Source organism: Haematobia irritans, chromosome 4 (genome assembly GCF_050003625.1).
Source record: "Haematobia irritans isolate KBUSLIRL chromosome 4, ASM5000362v1, whole genome shotgun sequence".
Taxonomy (NCBI): Eukaryota; Metazoa; Arthropoda; class Insecta; order Diptera; family Muscidae; genus Haematobia; species Haematobia irritans.
The window spans coordinates 142,836,573-142,863,994 of NC_134400.1; the positions used below are offsets into that span (position 1 = coordinate 142,836,573).

Here is a 27,422-nt window from a genome sequence, read left to right on the forward strand (position 1 = left end):
ACTCTCTTTCCCAGTAGGAAACAGCGTCGTGTTACGGGCCTTATAACGTACCTTATTTAGGAGCCAGTAGTGATGCCACACAAATGCAAACTCTATTTCAAAATAACATTGGGTGTCATTGGGGGCCATGGCCTTGCCCTCTCACTTCAATATATATTGTACAAGGCGTGATCTTATTAGGAGAAAAAATTACCTTAAATAAGGCCTTCTAAATAAGTTGTTTTATAAGGTCTTGGAAAAAATAAATGTTTTTTTTTTATTATTGATAAATGTTGACAAAGTAATTCTTGTTATTACAATTTTTTATGGTATTTTCTTATCTATATAAAATTTTTCCTGAAACGGTGTCGAACTCACGACCATTGACTTCATAAGCGCACACTCTACCCACTCGGCTACGGTCGGCTGTGCTTTGCACAGAGCTAAAGTCCATGACTGCATTCCATGAGAGCTGTGTTAACAGGTCTGTTATTATTAAAAACGACAACATAATGACTAGTGATGCTGCTCCACCAGCAACTGAAAACTGATGATTATCTGCATTGCAAAATCAGGAGCTTTATAACGCTTAACAACAACAAATGAAATTCGAAAGCACCGACAAATGTTTTTGACCAAGTCAGTTACGCATGACAGCGATATAATGATATTTATATTTTTATATTTATATTTATGTTTATATTTATATATTTATTTTTATATTTATATTTATATTTTTTATTTATATTTATATTAATTTTTATATTTTTATTTATATTTATATTTATATTTATATTTATATTTATATTTATATTTATATTTATATTTATATTTATATTTATATTTATATTTATATTTATATTTATATTTATATTTATATTTATATTTATATTTATATTTATATTTATATTTATATTTATATTTATATTTATATTTATATTTATATTTATATTTATATTTATATTTATATTTATATTTATATTTATATTTATATTTATATTTATATTTATATTTATATTTATATTTATATTTATATTTATATTTGTATTTATATTTATATTTATATTTATATTTATATTTATTTTTATATTTATATTTGTATTTATGTTTATATTTATATTTACAAATAACCTACATTTTTCTTTCCCATCAGAGTTAAAAGTTTTTATGAGATCTGGTTCGCACAAATTCTTAAATATTTATATTTATATTTATATTTATATTTATATTTATATTTATATTTATTTTTATATTTGTATTTATGTTTATATTTATATTTACAAATAACCTACATTTTTCTTTCCCATCAGAGTTAAAAGTTTTTATGAGATCTGGTTCGCACAAATTCTTAAATATTTATATTTATATTTATATTTATATTTATATTTATATTTATATTTATATTTATATTTATATTTATATTTATATTTATATTTATATTTATATTTATATTTATATTTATATTTATTTTTATATTTGTATTTATGTTTATATTTATATTTACAAATAACCTACATTTTTCTTTCCCATCAGAGTTAAAAGTTTTTATGAGATCTGGTTCGCACAAATTCTTAAAAATTTTTAATTGTCCATCATAAGCCTACAAATAGGGTTCAGCAATTGTTTTATTACCAGAATTCAACTAAAAATAAGTGTTGATTCTTTTTCAAATAAAATAAATTGAATAAAAAAACAAGCCTTCTCGTGTAAGTTGAAATGTCATTAGTAGTCGTTCCGATGTGGGGCTCAAAATAGGCACTAAAATAAGTTTGATTTGAGAAGCGGATGGGCAATGTCTATTGAATCTTTTCTCCTTTAGAAAATTTTTAAAAACAGTGACGTTAAAGCACTTTATCATGTAAGCTGTGTTGGAAGTTTCGTTGACACTTTTGTAATGCGTATTTTCAGCTCTTATAAGTGCAGGGCCCACGAATTATGCGACTGGGTTGTTGTTTTATGAGTGAAAATATGTATGTAGACGTTTCAGTCTCATATACATATCCAGTTGAAATTTTTGGTATACATCCTTGCAAACATTTTCTATCGAAATCGATACAGTAGTTTCGCCATGGAAGAAAAAAAGGTTAATCTTATCGTGTTAGTGTTTCAGTTTGGGAAAATATAGACAATATAAGCCAAGGCGAAATGAAACGATGTCTAAAAACTTTTGTAAAACGCGATAGCTATTTTATAAAAAGTAAGAATAAAGATCTCCAAACCTAGTATCTCGGAATCTTACGATTTCAAGTCAGTATCGCTTTTTATACCCTTCACCACTACTGTGGTACAGGGTATAATAAGTTTGTGCATTTGTATGTAACGCCAAGGAGGAAAAGTCTGAGACCCATCGTTTAGTACCGATCGTCTTAGAATTAAATTCTGAGTCGATTTAGCGATGTCCGTCTGTCTGTCTGTTGATGTATTTTTGTGTGCAAAGTACAGCTCGCAGTTTTAGTCCGATTGTCCTAAAATTTGGTATAGGGTCCTGTTTCGGCTCAAAGACGATCCCTATTGATTTTGGTTCAGATTTAGATATAGCTGCCATATATATTTTTCACCGATCTGGTCATAATTGGCGTGTATATCAACCGATCTTCCTAAAATTCCGTACATCCGAATATTTTATGAGTCTCGAAAAACTTGCAAGATATCAGCCAAATCGGTTCAGATTTAGATATAGCTCCCATATATAGCTTTCACCCGATTTACACTCATGTGCCCGCAGAGGCCAATTTTTGCTCTGACTTAGTTGAATTTTTGCACAGGGAGTAGAATTATCATTGTAGCTATGCGTGCCAAATTTGGTTGAAATCGGTTCAGATTTAGATATAGCTCCCATATATAGCTTTCGCCCGATTTACACTCAAATGACCACAGAGGCCAATTTTTTGCTCCGATTTAGTTGAAATTTTGCAAAGGGAGTATAATTAGCATTGTTGCTATGCGTGCCAAATTTGGTTGAAATCGGTTCAGATTTAGATATAGCTCCCATATATAGCTTTCGCCCGATTTACACTCATATGACCACAGAGGCCAATTTTTAACTCCGATTTAGTTGAAATTTTGCACAGGGAGTAGAATTAGCATTGTGGCTATACGTGCCAAATTGGGTTGAAATCGGTTCAGATTTAGATATATCTCCCATATATGGCTTTCGCCCGATTTACACTCATATGACCACAGAGGCCAATTTTTAACTCCGATTTAGTTGAAATTTTGCACAGGGAGTAGAATTAGCATTGTAGCTATGCGTGCCAAATTTGGTTGACATTGGTTCAGATTTAGATTTAGCTCCCAAAAACATATATTTTCTGATTTCGACAAAAATGGTCAAAATACCAACATTTTCCCTGTTAAATCGCCACTGCTTACTCGAAAAGTTGTAAAAATGACTCTAATTTTCCTAAACTTCTAATACATATATATCGAGTGATAAATCATAAAAAAACTTTTTCGAAGTTTCCTTAAAATTGCTTCAGATTTAAATGTTTCCCATATTTTTTACTAACATTGTGTTCCACCCTAGTGCATTAGCCGACTTAAATTTCGAGTCTATAGATTTTGGAGAAGTCTATCAAATTCTGTCCAGATCGAGTGATATTTAAATGTATGTATTTGGGACAAACCTTTATATATAGCCCCCAACACATTTGACGGATATGATATGGTATCGAAAATTTAGATCTACAAAGTGGTACAGGGTATAATATAGTCGGCCCCGCCCGACTTTAGACTTTCCTTACTTGTTTATATATATAGTCATAAGAAACAATCCACACGATAGTGTGGAGTTGAAAAGTAGTATCCCTAGCAGCGTTACCGTTGTGCGACTTTAGTCGCATTTTGCAACCTTTCTGATGTCATGCGAATTTTGTAAACTATGCAAAATTTGCGACTTTAGTCGCATGCATGCGCACAAAAGAGAAGTGCTTCAATTTGAAGCAATTTTTATAAATGGGAATTAATCGCCGTGTGCCTTACATGAATTCAACCCCAGTTTCGATCAAACAACAAAATGTGTTTCAGTGGTGGATGCTGCACGCAAAGAAAAAAAACGTTTGGAAAACGTGTACCGAAAACGTTTTTCTTTTGTTAGAGTTTTTTGAATTGCTTCGAAAAGTATACACTTTTATCACCAAAAAAATTCGTTTGTTACAAAATTTTTATTTTTTCAATAAAAAAAGTTATTTTTGAACCAACAACACAGTCCATTTCGTTTATATCAAACACTGTTCTTTTCTGACTTTAGGTCTTTAATAAGACACATTTTACAGTTAAAAATTTAATATAGTACAATGTAATGTTCAACATTTTTTCGGAATCTTCCGAACATATCTGGAATATATGTAAAAAAAAAAACCAAAAAAAAAAAACTTTGGTCGAAGCAGGGATCGAACCCACGACCCTTGGCATGCAAGTCGGACGTAGCAACCACTGCTCCACGGTGCCAAACTAAATGTTTGTTTCTGTTAAATAAACTTTGTTTATTCGGTTCGTGGGCGCCGCAAGCTATGCTATATAAATATAACTTATATGGATATTTATCTATTGATGACCATAACAGGTACATAGCTCAGTGGTTACTGTGTTGGCTTACAAAGTGCATGGTCCGCGGTTCGATTCTCCGTCCAGGCGAAAGGTAAAAAAAAAATTTTAAAATTTATAAAATCGTATAATTTCTTCTACATTGTTTGTATTACAGAAAAAGGTGCTAAGAACTAAAAAACTTCGTGGAAGTGAGAAAGATGTGAGGGAAAATGCAATTAGTCAGAAAAAAATTTTTTTGAGTTAGTCTTTATGAAATTGTTTATACACCCTGGAAAAGAATAAACGTTTATCACAAAAAGTATATACTTTTCTTCCAAATACACTTCCTTTCAACGAAAAGCAAATGAGAAACGAACTTTGTTTGTCTAAAATTTCGTTTGGGAGGAAAGAATTATTTTTTTGCGTGTGAGTGTTTCAAAGCTTCTCTAAGTACTTTACCACAATGTGAAACGCCATTTGAACTCGTCTATAAAAAGGAGTTCATTTGTCATTGAGCTATTGATAGAAGTAAATCACGTATAGCATCACAGTGGACACCTAACCTAATACGATACCCAACCTACACGGTGCTCTGGTTTGTTCAATCGTTGTTTTATTGCATACCATTTCAACAACTAGATCCGTTCTAGTACCAAATAATTTTTGATAATTATCACAACTTTTTACTGGAAGTCATTAGTTTACTCCAAAGCCAGCAATAAATTATCAGAGAGAGAGAAAGATCAAATGTGATATTTGAGAAATAGAGAAGTTGCAATTTTTTGCTAGGAATTTTTTTCCAGTAAAAACTTGCAAGAGTTTGTCACAAACAAATCATGCGTGCAATATATTTCACAGAGACAATTAAAAATGTAGTATAAAAATAAATATTTTTATTAAATTTAAATTGGCTGATGGTAAATTGGTACTCGATGGCGTTCGCGTACATTTCTGCTAATTTTAGAAAAGAGAAAAAAATCCATTTACGTTTTACTGGATTTTATGTTACAAGAAGTTGGTAAAATATCTTTTTTTGTTAAAGGCACCGTTCCTTTATTGTTTTTGTGCTGTTTCATAGAACATTTTTTGTAATAAAAAGACCTCACAAATGGAAGCGACTTTTTTTATCATTATGCGACTTTTTTTAGAATATGCGACTTTTTTGCGACTTTTTCTAAATTTCCAACGGTAACACTGGTTACCGGCGATTGGAGATTCTCCGCAAATTGGGTATATTTTTCTCGTGGAAGGGTGCGTAATTTTTGAGCTGCGGCTGTAGTGGGGAATTTTCATAAATTTGACGATTTTTTCGGAATTGCTTCTGTATAATAAATCAGGTTTACGACAATGGTTTACATAAAATTTTTATTTCACAAGCTAAAAAATAAAATTTTGCTCCTCTTTATTCTATAAAACAATCATATTCTTTATAGAGCCTTTGGGTTAGAAACGGACACAGGATTTCGGTATAGGGGCTCAAGCGATAATTTATAATTTTACTCAGTTTGTCTGACATTTTTCTACAATTGTGAAGTCATTTCCTGAGGACTCGGGTCTAAATGTTGCTCCAACATTAGTGTTTATCACAGGTTTGAACAATATATCCAAAATATATAGAAATTATGAAGATGGTTCACATTCATATTGATCCAGTTTTAAGACATGAGAATTTAGAAACAATTTTTCGTTCATAAATACATGATGACCAAACTGCTATTTAGAAGACAATGCTTCGTAATCGGGATCTTATTAGAGCTCCCAGGCTGGTATGACAAAAATTATTTTTTTTTACTAATTTTCTACAGAGTTCATTTCTTTATTTTTTCATAAAAAATATTGACAAAAATTCTTTTATGTGATTAATAAATACAAATTGGGGATTTTTGATCCCTAGGACTAATTGAAGTTGGGATGCCAAACCCAGAATATAATATCTATGAGTAGAATTGTTTTGCTCGTCATACCTTTGAATTCGAACATTACTATTATGTGTATAACTTCATATATCCGAAAACCTTTTTTATGTGCAAACATATAATGTTAATAACCTAGTATAACATGTTTGGGATATATATGTTAACATGATAAAGGGTGATTTGTTAAGAGCTTGATAACTTTTTTTTTAAAAAAACGCATAAAATTTGCAAAATCTCATCGGTTCTTTATTTGAAACGTTAGATTGGTCCATGACATTTACTTTTTTTAATTTCATTTAAATGTTGACCGCGGCTGCGTCTTAGGTGGTCCATTCGGAAAGTCCAATTTTGGGCAACTTTTTCGAGCATTTCGGCCGGAATAGCCCGAATTTCTTCGGAAATGTTGTCTTCCAAAGCTGGAATAGTTGCTGGCTTATTTCTGTAGACTTTAGACTTGACGTAGCCCCACAAAAAATAGTCTAAAGGCGTCAAATCGCATGATCTTGGTGGCCAACTTACCGGTCCATTTCTTGAGATGAATTGTTCTCCGAAGTTTTCCCTCAAAATGGCCATAGAATCGCGAGCTGTGTGGCATGTAGCGCCATCTTGTTGAAACCACATGTCAACCAAGTTCAGTTCTTCCATTTTTGGCAACAAAAAGTTTGTTAGCATCGAACGATAGCGATCGCCATTCACCGTAACGTTGCGTCCAACAGCATCTTTGAAAAAATACGGTCCAATGATTCCACCAGCGTACAAACCACACCAAACAGTGCATTTTTCGGGATGCATGGGCAGTTCTTGAACGGCTTCTGGTTGCTCTTCACTCCAAATGCGGCAATTTTGCTTATTTACGTAGCCATTCAACCAGAAATGAGCCTCATCGCTGAACAAAATTTGTCGATAAAAAAGCGGATTTTCTGCCAACTTTTCTAGGGCCCATTCACTGAAAATTCGACGTTGTGGCAGATCGTTCGTCTATTCATGATGAAATGTCAAAGCATACTGAGCATCTTTCTCTTTGACACCATGTCTGAAATCCCACGTGATCTGTCAAATACTAATGCATGAAAATCCTAACCTCAAAAGAATCACCCTTTAGAACATATTATGTTTGGGACATAACATTTTCTTAAGTTTAATGTCTCTGAATTCAAACATTCATTAATTTAGAAATTTCGTATAACCATGTATAGAGAAAAATATAAAACTGCGGGTGGATCAGTAAACGTTCATGATTGCTTAGTTTGTATATAAATAAGTATACAAATAAATGTTTGGGGTGTTTTGAAACTGGAATTAACTATTTGGGACCTTAAAAAATGTTATGCTTAGAGTGAAACGTAACATGTTTGCACAGTACAAACAATGTTTTTTTTTTTAACAATTTCTGATAATATATGTGCTTGAATATGCTCGAGAGTATAAAGGGTGATACGGTCAAAATTTGGTCAATATTAACTTGACGTATTTCTTTCAATTTTGCATTTAAAAAACCTGAACACTCCTCATTTTTAAGGTGTGTGTGTGTAGAATGTTGCTCCTATTTTGATTTTGGAATTCACTCTTCAGTTGTCAAAATACCGTCCAAGCAAGAAGAGCAGCGTATCAAAATTTTGCTCGCGCATCGCGAAAATCCGAGCTACTCGCACGCAAAGCTGGCAAAATCGCTAAAAGTTGCCAAATCAACCGTTACAAATGTAATTAAAGTGTTTGGGGAACGTTTGTCGACAGCCAGGAAGTCTGGATCGGGGGGAAATCGAAAACCGGAAGCCGCTGAGACGACAAAGAGAGTTGCCGGTAGTTTCAAGCGAAACCCTAACCTCTCTCTCCGATATGCCGCAAATAAGCTGGGTGTATCGTCTACAACCGTGCATCGAGCCAAAAAACGAGCCGGACTATCGACTTACAAGAAGGTAGTGATTCCAAATCGCGATGATAAACAAAATACGACGGCCAAAGCGCGATCCCGGGGGCTGTACACGACGATGCTGACGAAGTTTGACTGCGTGGTAATGGACGACGAAACCTACGTCAACGCCGACTACAAGCAGCTTCTGGGACAGGAGTTTTATACGGCAAAAGGAAGGGGAAAGGTAGCAGATATTTTCAAGCACATAAAACTGTCAAAGTTCGTAAAGAAATATCTGGTTTGGCAAGCCATCTGTACCTGTGGCTTGAAAAGCAGCATTTTCCGGGACTGTCAACCAAGAAATTTACGTGAAAGAGTGTTTGAATAAACGTCTGCTGCCTTTCCTGAAGAAACACGGTTGTTCCGTACTGTTTTGGCCGGATTTGGCATCTTGCCATTACGGTAAAAAGGCCAAGGAGTGGTACGCCGCCAACAACGTGCAGGTGGTTCCCAAGGACAAGAACCCTCCCAACACGCCAGAGCTCCGCCCAATTGAGAAATACTGGGCTATTGTCAAGCGGAACCTAAAGAAGACCAAAAAAACTGCTAAGGACCAGCAGCAGTTCAAGGCAAACTGGCTTTCTGCGGCGAAGAAGGTGGACAAGGTGGCTGTACAAAATCTGATGGCAGGTGTCAAGCGTGACGCCCGGCAATTCGGATTTGGAAAAGCGAAAGCCTAACTGCATATTTTTCCTGAATTGAACTTGAAAAAGAAATTTAATTTGAATTTTTAAATAAACGATTTCACCGATTTACACGCGTTTTCCCTTGACCAAATTTTGACCGTATCACTCTTTATGTTACAGAGGCGATTTTTACAGATAAACTATATCCGACGAATAACGTGAAAAATTCTATTTATGTAGCTAAATCATGCCAAGATGATCAAGATGATAAATTTGGTAGGATATCGTCAGTAGGACCATCTGATTCAAAATATTTGTTAACATTAAGAAAAAATGGCTGAATTAGCAACTTTTAAGACAAGCTATGCTCATTTCAACTTTCAACAACACCAGAAGTAATAAAAAATATTAAAAAAAAAATAATAAAAACGACTGAATTGCTATAGCCCATGTAACGATCCTCTTTATAAATCCATCTCCACAGGAAGTGGCTACCTTCTAGCCCCACGTTGGACGCCAATTTATTTATGTAACGACCCTCTTTATACCCCTCAGAGAAACTTCTTAGCTCCGCCAATGGACGTATCCTTAGGTTAGGTTAGGTTAGGTGGCAGCCCGATGTATCAGGCTCACTTAGACTATTCAGTTCATTGTGATACCACATTGGTGAACTTCTCTCTTATCACTGAGTGCTGCCCGATTCCATGTTAAGTTCAATGACAAGGGACCTCCTTTGTATAGCCGAGTCCGAACGGCGTTCCACCTTGCAGTGAAACCACTTAGAGAAGCTTTGAAACCCTCAGAAATGTCACCAGCATTACTGAGGTGGGATAATCCACCGCTGGAAAACTTTTTTGGTGTTCGGTCGAAGCAGGAATCGAGCCCACGACCTTGTGTATGCAAGGCGGGTATGCTAACCATTGCACCACGGTGACAAATAGTATCTCCAATGAAATTTGTAAATTTGGATATCCAATGAATTTTACATGAACTTGTCATAGGGCAGAAGTACACCGTTTTCACATCCTTTGCATTGCTTTATTTTCATAAATTGTGTCATTGAATTGTTTTCTTATTAGACAATTTTTACAATTTGGAAAACTTTTTCGCTCTGACTATGAGTTGAACTTGAGTATGTTGGGCACCATAACAGAACGCCATAGCACACAACGTTATTAAGCATGATGCATCGAAAGCCAATTGAAATGTTTGAACGCATGTTAAGATTTCATTTATATTATTGAATTTTCATGTGTTCGTTTTTGTACGTGTAGAATTTAAGATAAAATAATAATAAGAATTGACCTTGTTTTATTTTACCGGAGTTCACCAACATAGCCATATGTCAGCTCTCACGTCAACATGACTCTCATATGTTTTTATACTCAACTCTACTCATTGCTAGTTTTCACCACTCAAGACTTCTTTATTTCGTGCATAATGGTTGCGTCTGGTTTTCAGTGTTTGTTTTTCATGTATGTCTGTGTGAGTGAGTACCATGTGAGCATATTATGGTTTCTTACACTCTTACACACTTCTTTTGTTTTGGCCTTTTTTTATAATTGTTAATTTGTGTTTTAGTAGTATGCGAATATATCTCTACCGTTGTGTTCTATCGGGGGTATTTGGTCGGTTTTACGATGTGTGTATGTGTGTGTTTTATTATTTTATTTTTTTTTTTAATGAACACGCTTGATATTAAGGTATTTTAACTACCCATGAAAGAAGTCCCACCACCATATAAGGTTGTTTTAAAAGAGGACGCATAAAGGCACATGAAGTGTAGGGCTATATAATTAATAAGAATTGGTGCAAATGTAAAGCTCGCATACCATTCCCTATAAACTTAAATCATGGGGTTGTGTGGTAAAAACATATATAATATTTAAAAGTTTAAAATTTAAGACAAGCCATCGTGTTTTGAACTGTAAACTTGGGACTTTAAAATATAAATTCATGAGTCAACAAAATATACAAAAATGATTTTTATGGAATCTATATTAAAGTATATTATGACCAGGTGTAGCAAAAAAAAAAACTATAGTCTGCCAAATTACCGGACAAAAAAATCTCCACTATTCGCATTAAAGTCCGTGGCATGATTACAATAGAAAGTCATGCGAACAGCCATTAATACAGTAAAACCTCTCACATCTGGAAAAGCTAAAAACTTCTAAAAAGTGGACAATATTTTCAGACGATTGCTATATTATCACATTAAAGTTAACCTCATCAGTCGACATCTCGCAAATGTGGACAAAATTTAAAGGACCATGAATGTCCACTTTTGAGAGGTTCTACTGTATATACTTTGTATATAGAACACCGATATTTCGGCTTGATAAAAAGGAAATGGGAAAACTTGGTATTCCCAACATTCTAAAGGGTGATTCTTTTGAGTTTAGGATTTTCATGCATTAGTATTTGACAGATCACGTGGGATTTCAGACATGGTGTCAAAGAGAAAGATGCTCAGTATGCTTTGACATTTCATCATGAATAGACTTACTAACGAGCAACGCTTGCAAATCATTGAATTTTATTACCAAAATCAGTGTTCGGTTCGAAATGTGTTTATCGACAAATTTTGTTCAGCGATGAGGCTCATTTCTGGTTGAATGGCTACGTAAATAAGCAAAATTGCCGCATTTGGAGTGAAGAGCAACCAGAAGCCGTTCAAGAACTGCCCATGCATCCCGAAAAATGCACTGTTTGGTGTGGTTTGTACGCTGGTGGAATCATTGGACCGTATTTTTTCAAAGATGCTGTTGGACGCAACGTTACGGTGAATGGCGATCGCTATCGTTCGATGCTAACAAACTTTTTGTTGCCAAAAATGGAAGAACTGAACTTGGTTGACATGTGGTTTCAACAAGATGGCGCTACATGCCACACAGCTCGCGATTCTATGGCCATTTTGAGGGAAAACTTCGGAGAACAATTCATCTCAAGAAATGGACCGGTAAGTTGGCCACCAAGATCATGCGATTTGACGCCTTTAGACTATTTTTTGTGGGGCTACGTCAAGTCTAAAGTCTACAGAAATAAGCCAGCAACTATTCCAGCTTTGGAAGACAACATTTCCGAAGAAATTCGGGCTATTCTGGCCGAAATGCTCGAAAAAGTTGCCCAAAATTGGACTTTCCGAATGGACCACCTAAGACGCAGCCGCGGTCAACATTTAAATGAAATTATCTTCAAAAAGTAAATGTCATGGACCAATCTAACGTTTCAAATAAAGAACCGATGAGATTTTGCAAATTTTATGCGTTTTTTTAAAAAAAAAAGTTATCAAGCTCTTAACAAATCACCCTTTATATTAGCGAATGCCGAGGACCAAGTTGCGTATACGCAATGGTTGTGCGAGAATGAATGTCGACATTGCTCATACGCTAAGGTATGCGTTTTGTATGGAGATTTCATGGAGCGTGTGTATTAGAGATTGACCGAAGAATCGGCTTCGACATTCGGCCAAAAATTGATAATCGGCCTTCGGTGTCAAATGGCCGACTAACCGAAGCTTTTCAATAATTTATTTCATTGTTCCAGTATCGAATTTGTCCCAGCCAAAACAGACAGTACAAAATATAACAAAAAGCTCACAGTCAGCCATAAGGGAAAACGATATTACACACAAAAAAAAAAATTTCTGATTCAATCACGAAATTAATTGATCCAATTAATTGTTTAATTGAAATGTCTTCAATCACGAAAATGATAGTATCAATCACAGTTTTAATTGGGCATAGAAAAAATTCTTGATTAAAAAACTAATTGATGTCATTAGTAATTTTCAATTAATTTTTTAATTGATTAAATTAAAAATTTAATTGACTTTGAATGCAAACCCCAATTAATTTTTTATTTAAAAAGGTAACTATTTTCAATTACTTTCAGAATTGGCTTAGAGTTTTTATTTGGATTAAGAAATGTTCATCACTTTTTTTAACTGACTTATGGTGTTTTCTTTTCTGAAAAAAGTGCTTTGCCTTCATTTTGTCTGTACAGAATGCGCATTTTTAAATGTTACCAGCAACCTAAAAAAATGCTATCATTTCAGCGGGCAGAAAAGAATTCAAAGAAGGAAACATGGCAATCGCAGCACTCTCGTTTGTTGGCAGTGCTGAAAATGCCCGTAATTTGCCTCTATGCGTGGCGCTATTTTCACGACTTTTGTCTCTTTTTTTTAGAAAAGAATCTATAAAGTACATTTTCCGGACAAAATGCAAAAAAGGGCGCATTTTTTACAAGAAAAGAAAATTCCATTAGTCTTCCGAATCTGATTAAAACGTTAATTGTATCAATTAATTTTTTAATCAAAAATCTTGATTAAAAAGTTAATTGTCTCAATTAATTTATTAATTAAAAAACATTCAACTTCAATTAACTTTTTAATTGGAAATATTTTGGTGATATTTTTTTCTGTGTAGAGAATAAAATTGATTCGTATATTGCGGAGCTTTCTACGCTGCGCAACGTTAACACATTTGAATATTGGAAGATTCCTGCTTTTCAGCACCACGCCGACAAGCGTGACCGGCGAACACTTGTTCAGTGCAGCGGGACGTTTTTTTCCGAACGAAGATTGAGTTTGCATTGAGAAAATGTACAAATAATCCTTTTTGCAATATAATATCAAAATACTGATTTTTTATACTAAAACGTATGTAGGTTCTAAAATAATATTATGAGACTTGGAATGGGACCTTTTATTGTGTTTTTTTTTATGCCGTTGCACTATGGCTGAAATCTCGATTTTACCGGCAAAAAGTTAAATTTTCAACTTTAAATTTTTATTATTTTCTAGTTGGGGTTTGGTAGTAAAAAATCGAAATAAATTGTTACTGGTGGTAACCCTGTTTTTGCACAAACAGCCGTTAATATTGACAAAACTTTTAATAGGTGGTAACGAGAGTAAAGTAGCGCAATTTTCGTAAAATTAAAAACTGTTTTTTTTTTTGATAAATATTTTTATAAAAAAAAACTATGTAACAGGTTGGCTGATAAGTCCCCGATCTAACAAAGAAAAACACATTTTTTTTGTCAAAATTCGTTTTTATTATTCAAGAGCGATACAACGATTATAACGACCTTCCAATTTTTTGATACCATTTTGGTAGTACTCATTCGGTTTTGCCTCAAAATAGGCCTCAATTTCGGCGATCACCTCTTCATTGCAGCCAAATTTTTTCCCTGCGAGCATCCTTTTGAGGTCTGAGAACAAGAAAAAGTCGCTGGGGGCCAGATCTGGAGAATACTGTGGGTGGGGAAGCAATTCAAAGCCCAATTCATGAATTTTTGCCATCGTTCTCAATGACTTGTGGCACGGTGCGTTGTCTTGGTGGAACAACACTTTTTATGCCCCCCACCATAGGATGGGGGTATATTAACTTTGTCATTCCGTTTGTAACACATCGAAATATTGCTCTAAAACCCCATAAAGTATATATATTCTTGGTCGTGGTGAAATTCTGAGTCGATCTGAGCATGTCCGTCCGCCCGTCCGTCTGTTGAAATCACGCTAACTGCCGAACGAAACAAGCTATCGACTTGAAACTTGGCACAAGTAGTTGTTATTGATGTAGGTCGGATGGTATTGAAAATGGGCCATATCGGTCCACTTTTACGTATAGCCCCCATATAAACGGACCCCCAAATTTGGCTTGCGATTGCTCTAAGAGAAGCAAATTTCATCCGATCCGACTGAAATTTGGTACATGGTGTAAGTATATGGTCTCTAACAACCATGCAAAAATTGGTCCATATCTGTCCATAATTACATATAGCCCCCATATAAACCGATCCCCCGATTTGGCTTGCGGAGCCTCTAAGAGAAGCAAATTTCATCCCATCCGGAGCCTCTTAGAGGAGCAAAATACATCCTATGCGGTTGAAATTGGGTACGGGGTGTTAGTATATGATCTCTAACAACCATGCAAGAATTGGTCCATATCGGTCCATAATTATATATAGCCCCCATATAAATCGATCCCCAGATTTGTCCTCCGGAGCCTCTTGGACGAGCAAAATTCTTCCGATCCGGTTGAAATTTGGAACGTGGTGTTAGAATGTGGTCTCCAACAAACACGCAAGAATTGGTCCATATCGGTCCATAATTATATATAGCCCCCATATAAACCGTTCCCCAGATTTGATCTCCGGAGCCACTAAGAGGAGCAAAATTCATCCGATCCGGTTGAAATTTGCAACGTGCTGTTAGTAAAGGGTGATTCTTTTGAGGTTAGGATTTTCATGCATTAGTATTTGACAGATCACGTGGGATTTCAGACATGGTGTCAAAGAGAAAGTATGCTTTGACATTTCATCATGAATAGACTTACGATCTGCCACAACGTCGAATTTTCAGTGAATGGGCCCTAGAAAAGTTGGCAGAAAATCCGCTTTTTTATCGACAAATTTTGTTCAGCGATGAGGCTCATTTCTGGTTGAATGGCTACGTAAATAAGCAAAATTGCCGCATTTGGAGTGAAGAGCAACCAGAAGCCGTTCAAGAACTGCCCATGCATCCCGAAAAATGCACTGTTTGGTGTGGTTTGTACGCTGGTGGAATCATTGGACCGTATTTTTTCAAAGATGCTGTTGGACGCAACGTTACGGTGAATGGCGATCGCTATCGTTCGATGCTAACAAACTTTTTGTTGCCAAAAATGGAAGAACTGAACTTGGTTGACATGTGGTTTCAACAAGATGGCGCTACATGCCACACAGCTCGCGATTCTATGGCCATTTTGAGGGAAAACTTCGGAGAACAATTCATCTCAAGAAATGGACCGGTAAGTTGGCCACCAAGATCATGCGATTTGACGCCTTTAGACTATTTTTGTGGGGCTACGTCAAATCTAAAGTCTACAGAAATAAGCCAGCAACTATTCCAGCTTTGGAAGACAACATTTCCGAAGAAATTCGGGCTATTCCGGCCGAAATGCTCGAAAAAGTTGCCCAAAATTGGACTTTCCGAATGGACCACCTAAGACGCAGCCGCGGTCAAAATTTAAATGAAATTATCTTCAAAAAGTAAATGTCATGGACCAATCTAACGTTTCAAATAAAGAACCGATGAGATTTTGCAAATTTTATGCGTTTTTTTTTTTTTAAAAGTTATCAAGCTCTTAACAAATCACCCTTTATAAGGCCGCTAATAACCATGTCAAAATTGGTCCATATCGGTCTATAGTTATATATAGGCGATCCCCAATCACACAAAAATTGGTCCTTATCGGTTCATAATCATGGTTGCCACTCGAGCCAAAAATAATCTACCAAAATTTTATTTGTATAGAAAACATTGTCAAAATGTTATTTCTATAGAAAATTTTGTCAAGATTTTATTTCTCTAGAAAATTTTGTCAAAATTTATTTCTATAGAACATTTTGTCAAAATTTTATTTCTATAGAAAATTTTGTCAGCATTTTTTTTTCTATACAAAATTTTATCCAAATTTTAGTTCCATAGAAAATGTTTTCCAAATTTTACTTCTATAGAAAATGTTGTCAAAATTTTATTTCTATAGAAACTTTAAACTTAATTATATACATATTTAATCGGCCTTTTTTAGTTTTATATATACCACGTATGGACTAAGTGGTATATATTACGGTGTTAGGAAGTTTTAAGATACCTTGCCATCGGCAAGTGTTACCGCAACCCAAGTAATTCGATTGTGGATGACAGTCTTCAGTAGAAGTTTCTACGCAATCCATGGTGGAGGGTACATAAGCTCCGATCTGGCCGAACTTACGGCCGTATATACTTGTTTCTTCTTCATATGGGGCCGTTTTGCCGCGATTTCGACCATCAAACGCTCCAATAACGCCATATAATAGTCACTGTTGATGGTTTTTTCCTTCTCAAGATAATCGATAAAAATTATTCCATGCGCATCCCAAAAAACAGAGGCCATTACTTTGCCTGCGGACTTTTGAGTCTTTCCACGCTTCGGAGACGGTTCACCGGTCGCTGTCCACTCAGCCGACTGTCGATTGGACTCAGGAGTGTTGTGATGGAGCCATGTTTCATCCGTTGTCACATATCGACGGAAAAACTCGGGTGTATTACGAGTTAACAGCTGCAAACACCGCTCAGAATCATCAACACGTTGTTGTTTTTGGTCAAATGTGAGCTCGCGCGGCACCCATTTTACACAGAGCTTCCGCATATCCACATATTGACGAATGATATGACCAACACGTTCCTTTGATATCTTTAAGGCCTCTGCTATCTCGATCAACTTCATTTTTTGTTTTTCATTTTTTGAGGTTTTCGTCGGTAACCACCTCTTTCGGGCGTCCACTGCGTTCACCGTCCTCCGTGCTCATTTCACCACGCTTGAATTTTGCATACCCATAAATTATTGTTGCTTTCCCTGGGGCAGAGTCCGGAAACTCATTATCAAGCCAAGTTTTTGCTTCCACCGTATTTTTCCCCTTCAGAAAACAGTATTTTATCAAAACACGAAATTCCTTTTTTTTCCATTTTTTCATTCATAATAACAAAAGTTGCTTCACAAACGACGCTCTATCTCACAAACTAATTGACTTACAGACGTCAAATTTTGACACGAATCATTTGAACGTTGGTACTATATAAAAATAATATGCATTTAATACTAGCGACGCCATCTATGTGTCAGACCGGGGACTTATCAGCCAACCTGTTAGCTCCCATATATATCTTTCGCCCTATATGGATTAATATGGTCCCAGAAGCCACAGTTTTACCTCAATTTGGTTGAAATTTTGCCCTAGAAGTACAATTAGTAGTGTAGTCAAGTGTACCAAATTTTATTGAAATCGGTTCAGATTTAGATATAGCTCCCATATATAGCGTTCGCCCGATTTACACTCATGTGACCACAGAAGCCAATTTTTAACTCCGATTTAGTTGAAATTTTGCGCAGAGAGTAGAATTAGCATTGTAGCTATGCGTGCCAAATTTATTTGAAATCGGTTCAGATTTAGATATAGCTCCCATATATATGTTATTCTGATTTCGACAAAAATGGTCAAATACCAACATTTCCTTGTTAAATCGCCACTGCTTAGTCGAAAAGTTGTAAAAATGACTCTAATTTTCCTTAACTTCTAATACATATATATCGAGCGATAAATCATAAATAAACTTTTGTGAAGTTTCCTTAAAATTGCTTCAGATTTAAATGTTTCCCATATTTATAGCCTGCGCCACACTGTGGAACAGGGTATTATAAGTTAGTGCATATGTTTGTAACACCCAGAAGGAGACGAGAAAAACATGGTGTCTTTGCCAATAATGCTCAGGGTGGGTCCCTGAGTCGATATAACCATGTCCGTCTGTCCGTCCGTCCGTCTGTCCGTCTGTCTGTGAACACCAGAGATGGTCTGTGTGAAACTTTTTTAGGTTTGCGACTGTCGCAAAGTTGTAAACGTCACATACGCGTCGCAAATGTAGAAAATGTAATAAAAGTCGCACACTGAAAATACTTTAGTGGCGTCAGCTAGGCAGCGAATTCGATGATATCCAAGACGATGGTATGTGGGAAGAAGTTTCAATTCTTAGGAATGTTCACAATTTTCGGTTTTAGTCCCCACATTTTCCCTATTGCCTTTTGCACGAGTACAGGATAACCGTGGATTTTCTCGTCCTTTCTTAGCTTTAAGTTCAGTCTCCTGTCCAATATAACCCCAAGGTATTTTGAACACTCACCAACGGGAATTTCGATACCACCTAAGAAAATAGTCTTGACCATGGGAAAACTTTCACAAATTTCTGCAGAGACGCACAGCGAATGCTGTCAAACTAAATTAAAAAATGTTCAGGATTTCTTCTATTCAAAATTTGGTATTCTACAGTATATTTACGACTTTTGCGACATACGTATTATACCGTCGCAAATGTATGTTGCAAAAGTCACAGTTTGTGACAGGCCAACCCTGGTGAACACATTTTTGTGATCAAAGTCTAGGTCGCAATTTAAGTCCAATCGCCTTAAAATTTGGCACATGTTGCTAGTTTGGGTCAGAATAGAACCCTATTGATTTTGGAAGAAATCGGTTCAGATTTAGATATAGCTCCCATATATATCTTTCGCCCGATATGCACTAATATGGACCCAGCAGCCAGAGTTTTATACCGATTTGCTTCAAATTTTGTACAAACATACCACTTAGTCGTATAGTCAAGCGTGCCAAATTTGATTGAAATCGGTTCAGATTTAGATATAGCTTCCATATATATTTTTCGCCCGATATGGACTTATATGGCCCCAGAAGCCAGAGTTTTGGCCCAATTTGGTTGAAATTTTGCACTAGGAGTACAATTAGTAATATAATCATGTGTGCCAAATTTGATTGAAATCGGTTCAGATTTAGATATAGCTCCCATATATATGTTTTTCTGATTTCGACAAAAATGGTCAAAACACCAACATTTTCCTTGTAAAATCGCCAATGCTTAGTCGAAAAGTTGTAAAAATCACTCTAATTTTCCTAAACTTCTAATACATATATATCGAGCGATAAATCATAAATAAACGTTTGAGAAGTTTCCTTAAAATTGGTTCAGATTTAAATGTTTCCCATAATTTTTACTAACATTGTGTTCCACCATAGTGCATTAGCCGACTTAAATTTTGAGTCTATAGATTTTGTAGAAGTCTATCAAATTCTGTCCAGATCGAGTGATATTTAAATTTATGTATTTGGGACAAACCTTTATATATAGCACCCAACACATTTTTACGGATGTGATATGGTATCGAAAATTTAGATTTACAAAGTGGTGCAGGGTATAATATAGTCGGCCCCGTCCGACTTTAGACTTTCCTTACTTGTTTATTTGTTGATTCTTGTTTTCTCAGGTGCGTTGAGATACACGTTAATAAATGAATCTGTTGTTTTATGAACTGTCCACACCTTATTTGTTATTAATTGATGATAATTTGTTCAATCCCTATTTGTGCATTTTAATACAATATTATTTTAAATGGCAATTTAATTGACATTGCTCATTAAAATGTATTCTTGTATGTAGATTTTTACACAATTAATTTAATATCATACATAACTTAATTGCTTACAACTGATTGAAATGCTGCCTTGTATTAATAGTATGAATAAACGTAGTCAGAGTATATACAAACTTGTAGTAGTTATAATAACAAAATTTTAAAAATATTTTAATTTATACAATTATTTATTTGCATTTTTTTTTTATTTTCATTTCTTTTTCCTTTATTTTATAATGACTCATCCTTGAAATCTATGCCTGCTGACACATTAAATTAAACACATACCTCAAAAATTTCATTTAAATACTGGTCGTCCTGATTTAATTAATGTTATTCTGCATGTCATATATTATTTACGTCTTTGTCTTCTGTCAACATCGTAATATTTGTATCCCACTGTGTTGTATTGTTGAAACTATCGTGCTATCGTGTGCCGCCGTGTTTGCTGTTGTACCTATGTTGAACTTCTCTTCAATTCCTTTAATGTAGAATTTTGGAAAGCAAAATAAGGTTTGTTGTGTTTCTTTTTATGTTTTTATTTTTTTTTATTATTTTTTACATTTCATTTCATTTTTATTATATTGTATTTGCTTGTATATCATGCTTGATATTTTATTTCATTCTCATGTAAAATAGTGAAAATTATTTATACTAAAGAAAAACACACATTTATAAGAAAATGAACTTGAATGCAAGTTCCATTTTTTCGACATCCATAATGTTTTGTTAAAACCAGGAAAATCTCATGACCTTATATGCTATTTAATTACCATTTATAAAAAAACAATGTAGCTAAAACTAAATAAAAAATGCATTGGCTCCACATCATGGCCGTTTAAACCATGTCGTAGTTCATTATAAGTATTTTTGGCATTTTTCCAAAATTTCCTTCTGTTTTCTTTTACATTGAAATTTATTTGTACCATTGATTTTTATACTCTACATTTAGTTCATAAAATCTTTGAGACCTACTTGCAATGAAGGAAATATCAACAATATATTTTCAATTGAAAAATTGATGGACTGAAAACGTAATCAATTAACAGGTTGGCTGATAAGTCCCCGGTCTAACAAAGAAAACACATTTTTTTGTCAAAATTCTTTTTATTATTCAACATAGTTCCCTTCAAGAGCGATACAACAATTATAACGACCTTCCAATTTTTTTCCATTTTGGTAATACTCCTTCGGTTTTGCCTCAAAATAGGCCTCAGTTTCGGCGATCACCTCTTCATTGCAACCAAATTTTTTCCCTGCGAGCATCCTTTTGAGGTCTGAGAACAAGAAAAATTCGCTAGGGGCCAGATCTGGAGAATACGATGGGTGGGAAAGCAATTCGAAGCCCAATGCATGAATTTATGCCATCGTTCTCAATGACTTGTTACACGGTGCGTTGTCTTGGTGGAACAACACTTTTTTCTTCTTCATATGGGACCGTTTTGCCGCGATTTCGATCTTCAAACCCTCCAATAACGCCATATAATAGTCACTGTTGATGGTTTTTCCCTTCTCAAGATAATCGATAAAAATTATTCCATGCACATCCCAAAAAACAGAGGCCATTACTTTGCCAGCGGACTTTTGAGTCTTTCCACGCTTCGGAGACGGTTCACCGGTCTCTGTCCACTCAGCCGACTGTCAATTGGACTCAGGAGTGTAGCGATGGATCCATGTTTCATCCATTGTCACATATCGACGGAAAAACTCGGGTGTATTACGAGTTAACAGCTGCAAACACCGCTCAGAATCATCACGTTGTTGTTTTTGGTCAAATATGAGCTCGCGCGGCACCCATTTTGCACAGAGCTTCCGCATATCCAAATATTGATGAATGATATGACCAACACGTTCCTTTGATATCTTTAAGGCCTCTGCTATCTCGATCATGGTCATTTTACGGTCATTCAAAATCGTGGATTTATTTGGTGTTTTCGTCGGTAACCACCTCTTTCGGGCGTCCACTGCGTTCACCGTCCTCCGTGCTCATTTCACCACGCTTGAATTTTGCATACCCATAAATTATTGTTATTATCAAAACACGAAATTCCTTTTTTTCCATTTTTTTCACAATAACAAAAGTTGCTTCACAAAAGACGCTCTATCTCACAAACTAATTGACTTACAGATGTCAAATTTTGACACGAATCATTTGAAGGTTGGTACTATATAAAAAAATATGCATTTAATACTAGCTACGCCATCTATGTGTCAGACCGGGGACTTATCAGCCAACCTGTTACAACCCCCCATTACCATTCTATGGTGGTCGGTATGAAAATTGCTTTGAATCCCCAACTTCTGGATCCTATGCAATGATAGGATAAAAGTATTACATAAAAAATTCAGTAATAATTTGTTTTGTCACTTTTTAGACAAGAAAAAAAATCCCTTGATAATGTCGACATACATCGACGAATCGTTGGGAAACATCTCATTACAAATTGTTTTATTTACATTAATGCGCTAGGCCCTATTAGCTAAAGGAACATCGTCCAAAAAAGTATAAAATTTTTAAGATTTTCGGATGCTTTGCATTGCCTTAGAAGTTCATTTAAATGAGGAAATTTCAAATTTATTATTCCTTAATAATAAAAAAAAAATATTCCATTACAAAAATACTCCGTTGAAGTATGTTGGTTTATAGTCTTCCAGAATTATCATACAATCATTTCCGTATATATATCAGTCTGACAGATAGACGGACGAACATTCTCCTTTCGACTCTGTACTTCAAGAGTGCATTATGATGCACTCCTCCTACGTGTTCCTTTTTTGACGGTAGCATATGAATTATATGCACTATCTTCGATCATTGTATATGGAATGAACCGATTAACACATCATCCAACTTAACCTTTCAGCCCGACAGCTCCACTATGTCCATCTAAGTGATAATTTTAGATCCGCATGCTTTAAACTTAACCAAATTTAAAATTATATGTACATTCCATTTATATACTCGTATATGTTGCATCTATAGTTCCTCTCAATTCATCGTCATGATGGCATTTACTTACAAATATTTACCTTAGCTGCTCTAATCTAATCGTCATTTTATTGGTATCTTTTCAGACAACAATCTCTGCTTTCCGATGAACAAGCCAAAGAAGTTGAACAGATTCTATCGGCTGCACCCACAGTTGGTGTTGCAGTTGCTGCAGTGGTAGCCACTGCAACCTCCCCCACACACATTAAGAATCTCATAGAAGAAGTTAAAACACAAACACCCTCACCTCCGGCTCATCCCAAAGGGGTCGACGAAGAGGACGTCGACAAGGAAAAAGAACAACAGGACAACGAAGACAAAGACGAATCCAACAACGAAAGTGAAGAGTCTGCGAATGAGCAAGAGTATACTCTTGAAAGGATAGGGGATATTGGTAAACCGCAGCAAGATTCGGAACGCGATTCTCGTATTTGGCAACAGAAAAGCAACGATGTAAGCAGCTCTACTGGCTATGGTGTTGAGGACTCCGGCGATGTTGATAAATATGCTGATGAAGACGACGACATTGAGGATGTGGACATTGTGGGAATTGGTGCCACTACATCAGAGTGCATAAATACAAAATTTACAGGATTATCGACGAATCCAGACGGCAGTAAACAGGAAACAATTGGAACTATAACGACAACAAGCAGTAGTAGCACATTTAGGATAACAAATTCGTCGTCACAACAACTTAAAACCAATGATGATGATGAACCCGAATGGTTACGTGATGTCTTAGAAGCACCCAAACGTAGTTTGGAAAACTTATTAATAGCATCGACACAAAGCGATAAACATCAACAGCAGCAGCAACATTCCTTCGAAACCGTCTCCTCTCCGCCACCAGCAGTGGTAACTACATCGTCCTTGGGTTCCTCTACCTCCTCCATATACCAGACCAAAACAAATGATGTGGTTGTAGTTACCACTGCCTCGAAAGTTGAAACAACCTACGATGAGGCCAACGATAGTACCACCATTTACATAGCAGCCTCAAATCAAGGCGAGCAACAGCAACCAAAGTATCATCAACAGCAAAACCAATCGTTAGACTCATCACAGCAACAGGATCAGGAATCCTTGTTAAATCGAACATTCATTCAAGATTCAACAGTCAACACTACAGCGCCATTGCATGGCAATACCACTGCAGAATCTTTGCATGAATCCATTGTTTCTGTTGAATCTACACAATCTACAGATGCCACATTCAATCAGACCACTACCGTCGATGATAGCATTATATCGAGCAAACACAATTCCACATATTCGCTGAATGAGCCACAATCTTTGAATACGACCAACACTAGTATTGCTCCCACGGAATTGGATGACTCACAATATTATATACCTGAATATCCACCGGTGCGAAGTAAAGAAGTCTATGTGGAATCGGGAGTTCATTACTTTGAGGATGGCAATTTCTGGATGGAAGTACCTGGTAAGTGTTGAGCAAGGGAAGGGATTTTGGCAAGGAGAGTAACAAAATTAATGACAGCAAACAATCTTCTACGTACACTGTTACAACACAACAACAATAGGAAAACGAGTCTTTCGTGCACTAAAACCAGACAGCCCCACCTATGGTCATCACCCAAGTGTGTGTGCTTAGGGTTTTCAAGGCCGCCAAGAGTATGGCACATTGGGGACAATGGTGTCAAGTTTCTGATCCACACTTTCAGTTTTTACCAAAGCTCTTTCGAAATACTAGATATCTGAAAAAAAATAGGGAACGGTTCTGATATCAAGCACACCTTGGATACTCGTATCGGCCGATTACACTACTGTCCCCTGTTACAAAGATTCTGGAAGCAATTTTACTGCGATACTTCACAGAATAGTTAATGTTGGCAGTACATCAGCATGTTTTCCGCTCGGGCAGGAGTAAGACTACTGTGTTGTGTGAATTAACAGCCAACATTGCAGAGGGATTGAATAGTAAGAGGCCGCAATAACGTTTGATTCTTATTACAGCATTGGCCCCAATAATTTTAAGAGATGGTTGGTAAACTATATAGCTGTTAGACAGTCATTTAAGGAATTTAGAGGGAAAACATTTCTGCCCACTACGAATAAGCAAAGCGTAACTCGAGGCTACGTACTGTCCCCCTTCTCCTTAACTTTTACGTGGCGGGGGCTCCTCTACCACCATCAGATATCTTTCGGATAAACTACGAAGAAGATAGTTCCATAGTTACAACAGGTATAGATGTCAAAGAGGAGGTGAGAATCAATGACTACCTTCCAGCACTTGGGACCTTCTTTGTCGGTAGGAATCTGAAACTTATGCTCCGAAATCGACGACAACCGTTTTCACGTCGTGAACCAAAGAAGTGAATCAGGAGCTCGATATAGCTTGACAACTTGTTCATTTTTGTTTAACAGACGGAAATGGTTGCTAAGAAAGTTGATACTAGAAACCAGGTCCTGAAGACATTGGCAGGTATAACTTGGTGGAAAAAGGTAAGGAAACGGAAAATACCTACGATTCGAATGATAGTATCGATTTTGCGTCATCGGTTTAGACTCTCTTTCAAAGGAAGGTTGGGGTGTTAGAGACTTCTTTGTAGGTCCCGAAATCTACATCAACTATTTCACGGCATGTACCAAAGAGGCCGAGTACAGAGTATTTCTACGTAAAAGTATCCAAAGGTTCTTGACGTGACGTTTGACAGCCCATTCTTCTTTGGTAAACACGATTGATCGTCCCCTTATCGATTATGTGACCTGCGTCTGGACTCCCAGAATAAGCGAGGAAGACCGTGCGGATGGTGTAGAATACTGCTTTGCGGATTGACACTGGATGTCACACAAGACACGGGAACCAAACCTACAGCACGATTGCAAAATGCTCTCGGTGGGGCAACCCTGTAGCTTCCTCACCCCATCTACGGCTTTGGTTGCCGTACGCACTGTAATGCTTCAGAAGGTCATTTCATACCAGTGCACCGTTGCCCTAAGATGAAAGCTACCACCTTTCAGCGATGATGTTAGACGGCTGGCTTGGGATACCAGATCGGCATCTAAACAGTTACCACTGGAAACTAGACTTTTTGTAAAAACAGAAGTCTTCTCCTTGTGATTTTCAAAATCGACTTTTGAATTTCTTGAACATTTTTGAAAATCATATCGACTTTTAATTTTTTAATCAAGGACGAACGCTATGAAAAATATAGTTTTAAATTTGCGTAAAGTGGAAAATCGTCTTTTTGTGATGCTCAAAATCGCTTTGAAAACGAGTTTTAGGGTATGGTCTTACTAGGCAAATATTTGCCCAAAATGAGTGTCAAACTTTTTTCCAGAAGCTCTCTCGAAATATCTGTATATCGGGTTTGGAAAATACTCCTATCGTGATTTAATATTTCCAATATGAGCTAAAAACATTTGCTGCCTCGACTGAGGCGACTAACTCTTTTTCGATTTATGTCAAATATTTGCCCAGTGTGACCGTACCGTTTGTCTTGATCAAAACCGAATGACTATATTCACCAAAACCTAATCGAACCAAAAAATAAAATCTAACCAAAAATCAAATTTGATTTGAAAGTGGAATGTATTTTATGCTGAAAATCAATCAATAAGCCGAAATTGTTCTTTTCAATAATAGTAAAAGTCGAAACAAATTTGTACAATTTTTTGGAAAAATGTCCACTTTTTCAAAAAAAAAAAAAAATTAATAAAGTATTTTTTTCTCACTCTTAATCCCAGAGAGGTTTTCTTATTTGTTTTGCTCCTGAATTTCTTTTTTAATAACAATTTTTTTACACCTACAGGTCTCTTAGACTTCGATGATGACGAGCTCTCATATCCACCCATACCAGTAAAGAAAAATCCTAAAGTCCGTTTCAGCTTGGGCCCCATTCAAGTCTTTTCAACATTCTCGGTAAGCGATTACGATCGTCGCAATGAAGATGTCGATCCTGTGGCAGCATCAGCCGAATATGAGCTGGAGAAGCGTGTCGAAAAGATGCACGTTTTCCCAGTGGAACTTATGAAAGGTCCCGAAGGTCTAGGTCTTAGTATTATTGGCATGGGAGTGGGTGCCGATGCCGGTCTAGAGAAATTGGGAATATTTGTAAAAACCATAACAGACAATGGAGCAGCCGCTCGTGATGGACGCATTCAGGTGAGTTGAAATTTTCAAGTTTTAAGAAATATGAAGTTTTACGCTTCAGCGTTGACTTACTTCAATTAAAACTTAAAAATTTGCTCAGGTCAATGATCAGATCATCGAAGTTGATGGTAAAAGTTTGGTCGGTGTAACTCAGGCATATGCTGCATCCGTATTACGTAATACATCTGGTCTAGTCAAATTCCAAATAGGTCGTGAAAGAGACCCGGAAAATAGTGAAGTAGCCCAATTGATACGCTTAAGCCTACAGGCCGATAAAGAGAAAGAAGAACGTCTAAAGAGGTATGTGATATTACGAATATTGCCATGAACTTCGTTTTAATAAAAATGTC

The 27,422-nt window shown here is 36.0% G+C and overlaps 1 protein-coding gene across 9 annotated transcripts in view; it reads left to right on the plus strand.

Annotated features, from left to right (window-relative positions):
• The window catches only part of Spn (protein phosphatase 1 regulatory subunit spinophilin), a 367,965-nt gene that overhangs the window by 306,426 nt on the left and 34,117 nt on the right, over positions 1–27,422 (plus strand). For 8 of the 9 annotated variants that reach the window (XM_075307296.1, XM_075307302.1, XM_075307299.1 and 5 more), the window contains exons 7-10: positions 20,456–20,476; positions 23,039–24,399; positions 26,732–27,084; positions 27,173–27,372. In XM_075307296.1, the coding sequence (XP_075163411.1) occupies positions 20,456–20,476; positions 23,039–24,399; positions 26,732–27,084; positions 27,173–27,372 (1,935 nt within the window). The remainder of the gene's footprint in view (positions 1–20,455; positions 20,477–23,038; positions 24,400–26,731; positions 27,085–27,172; positions 27,373–27,422) is intronic. The other variant, XM_075307304.1, reaches the window with a different exon arrangement.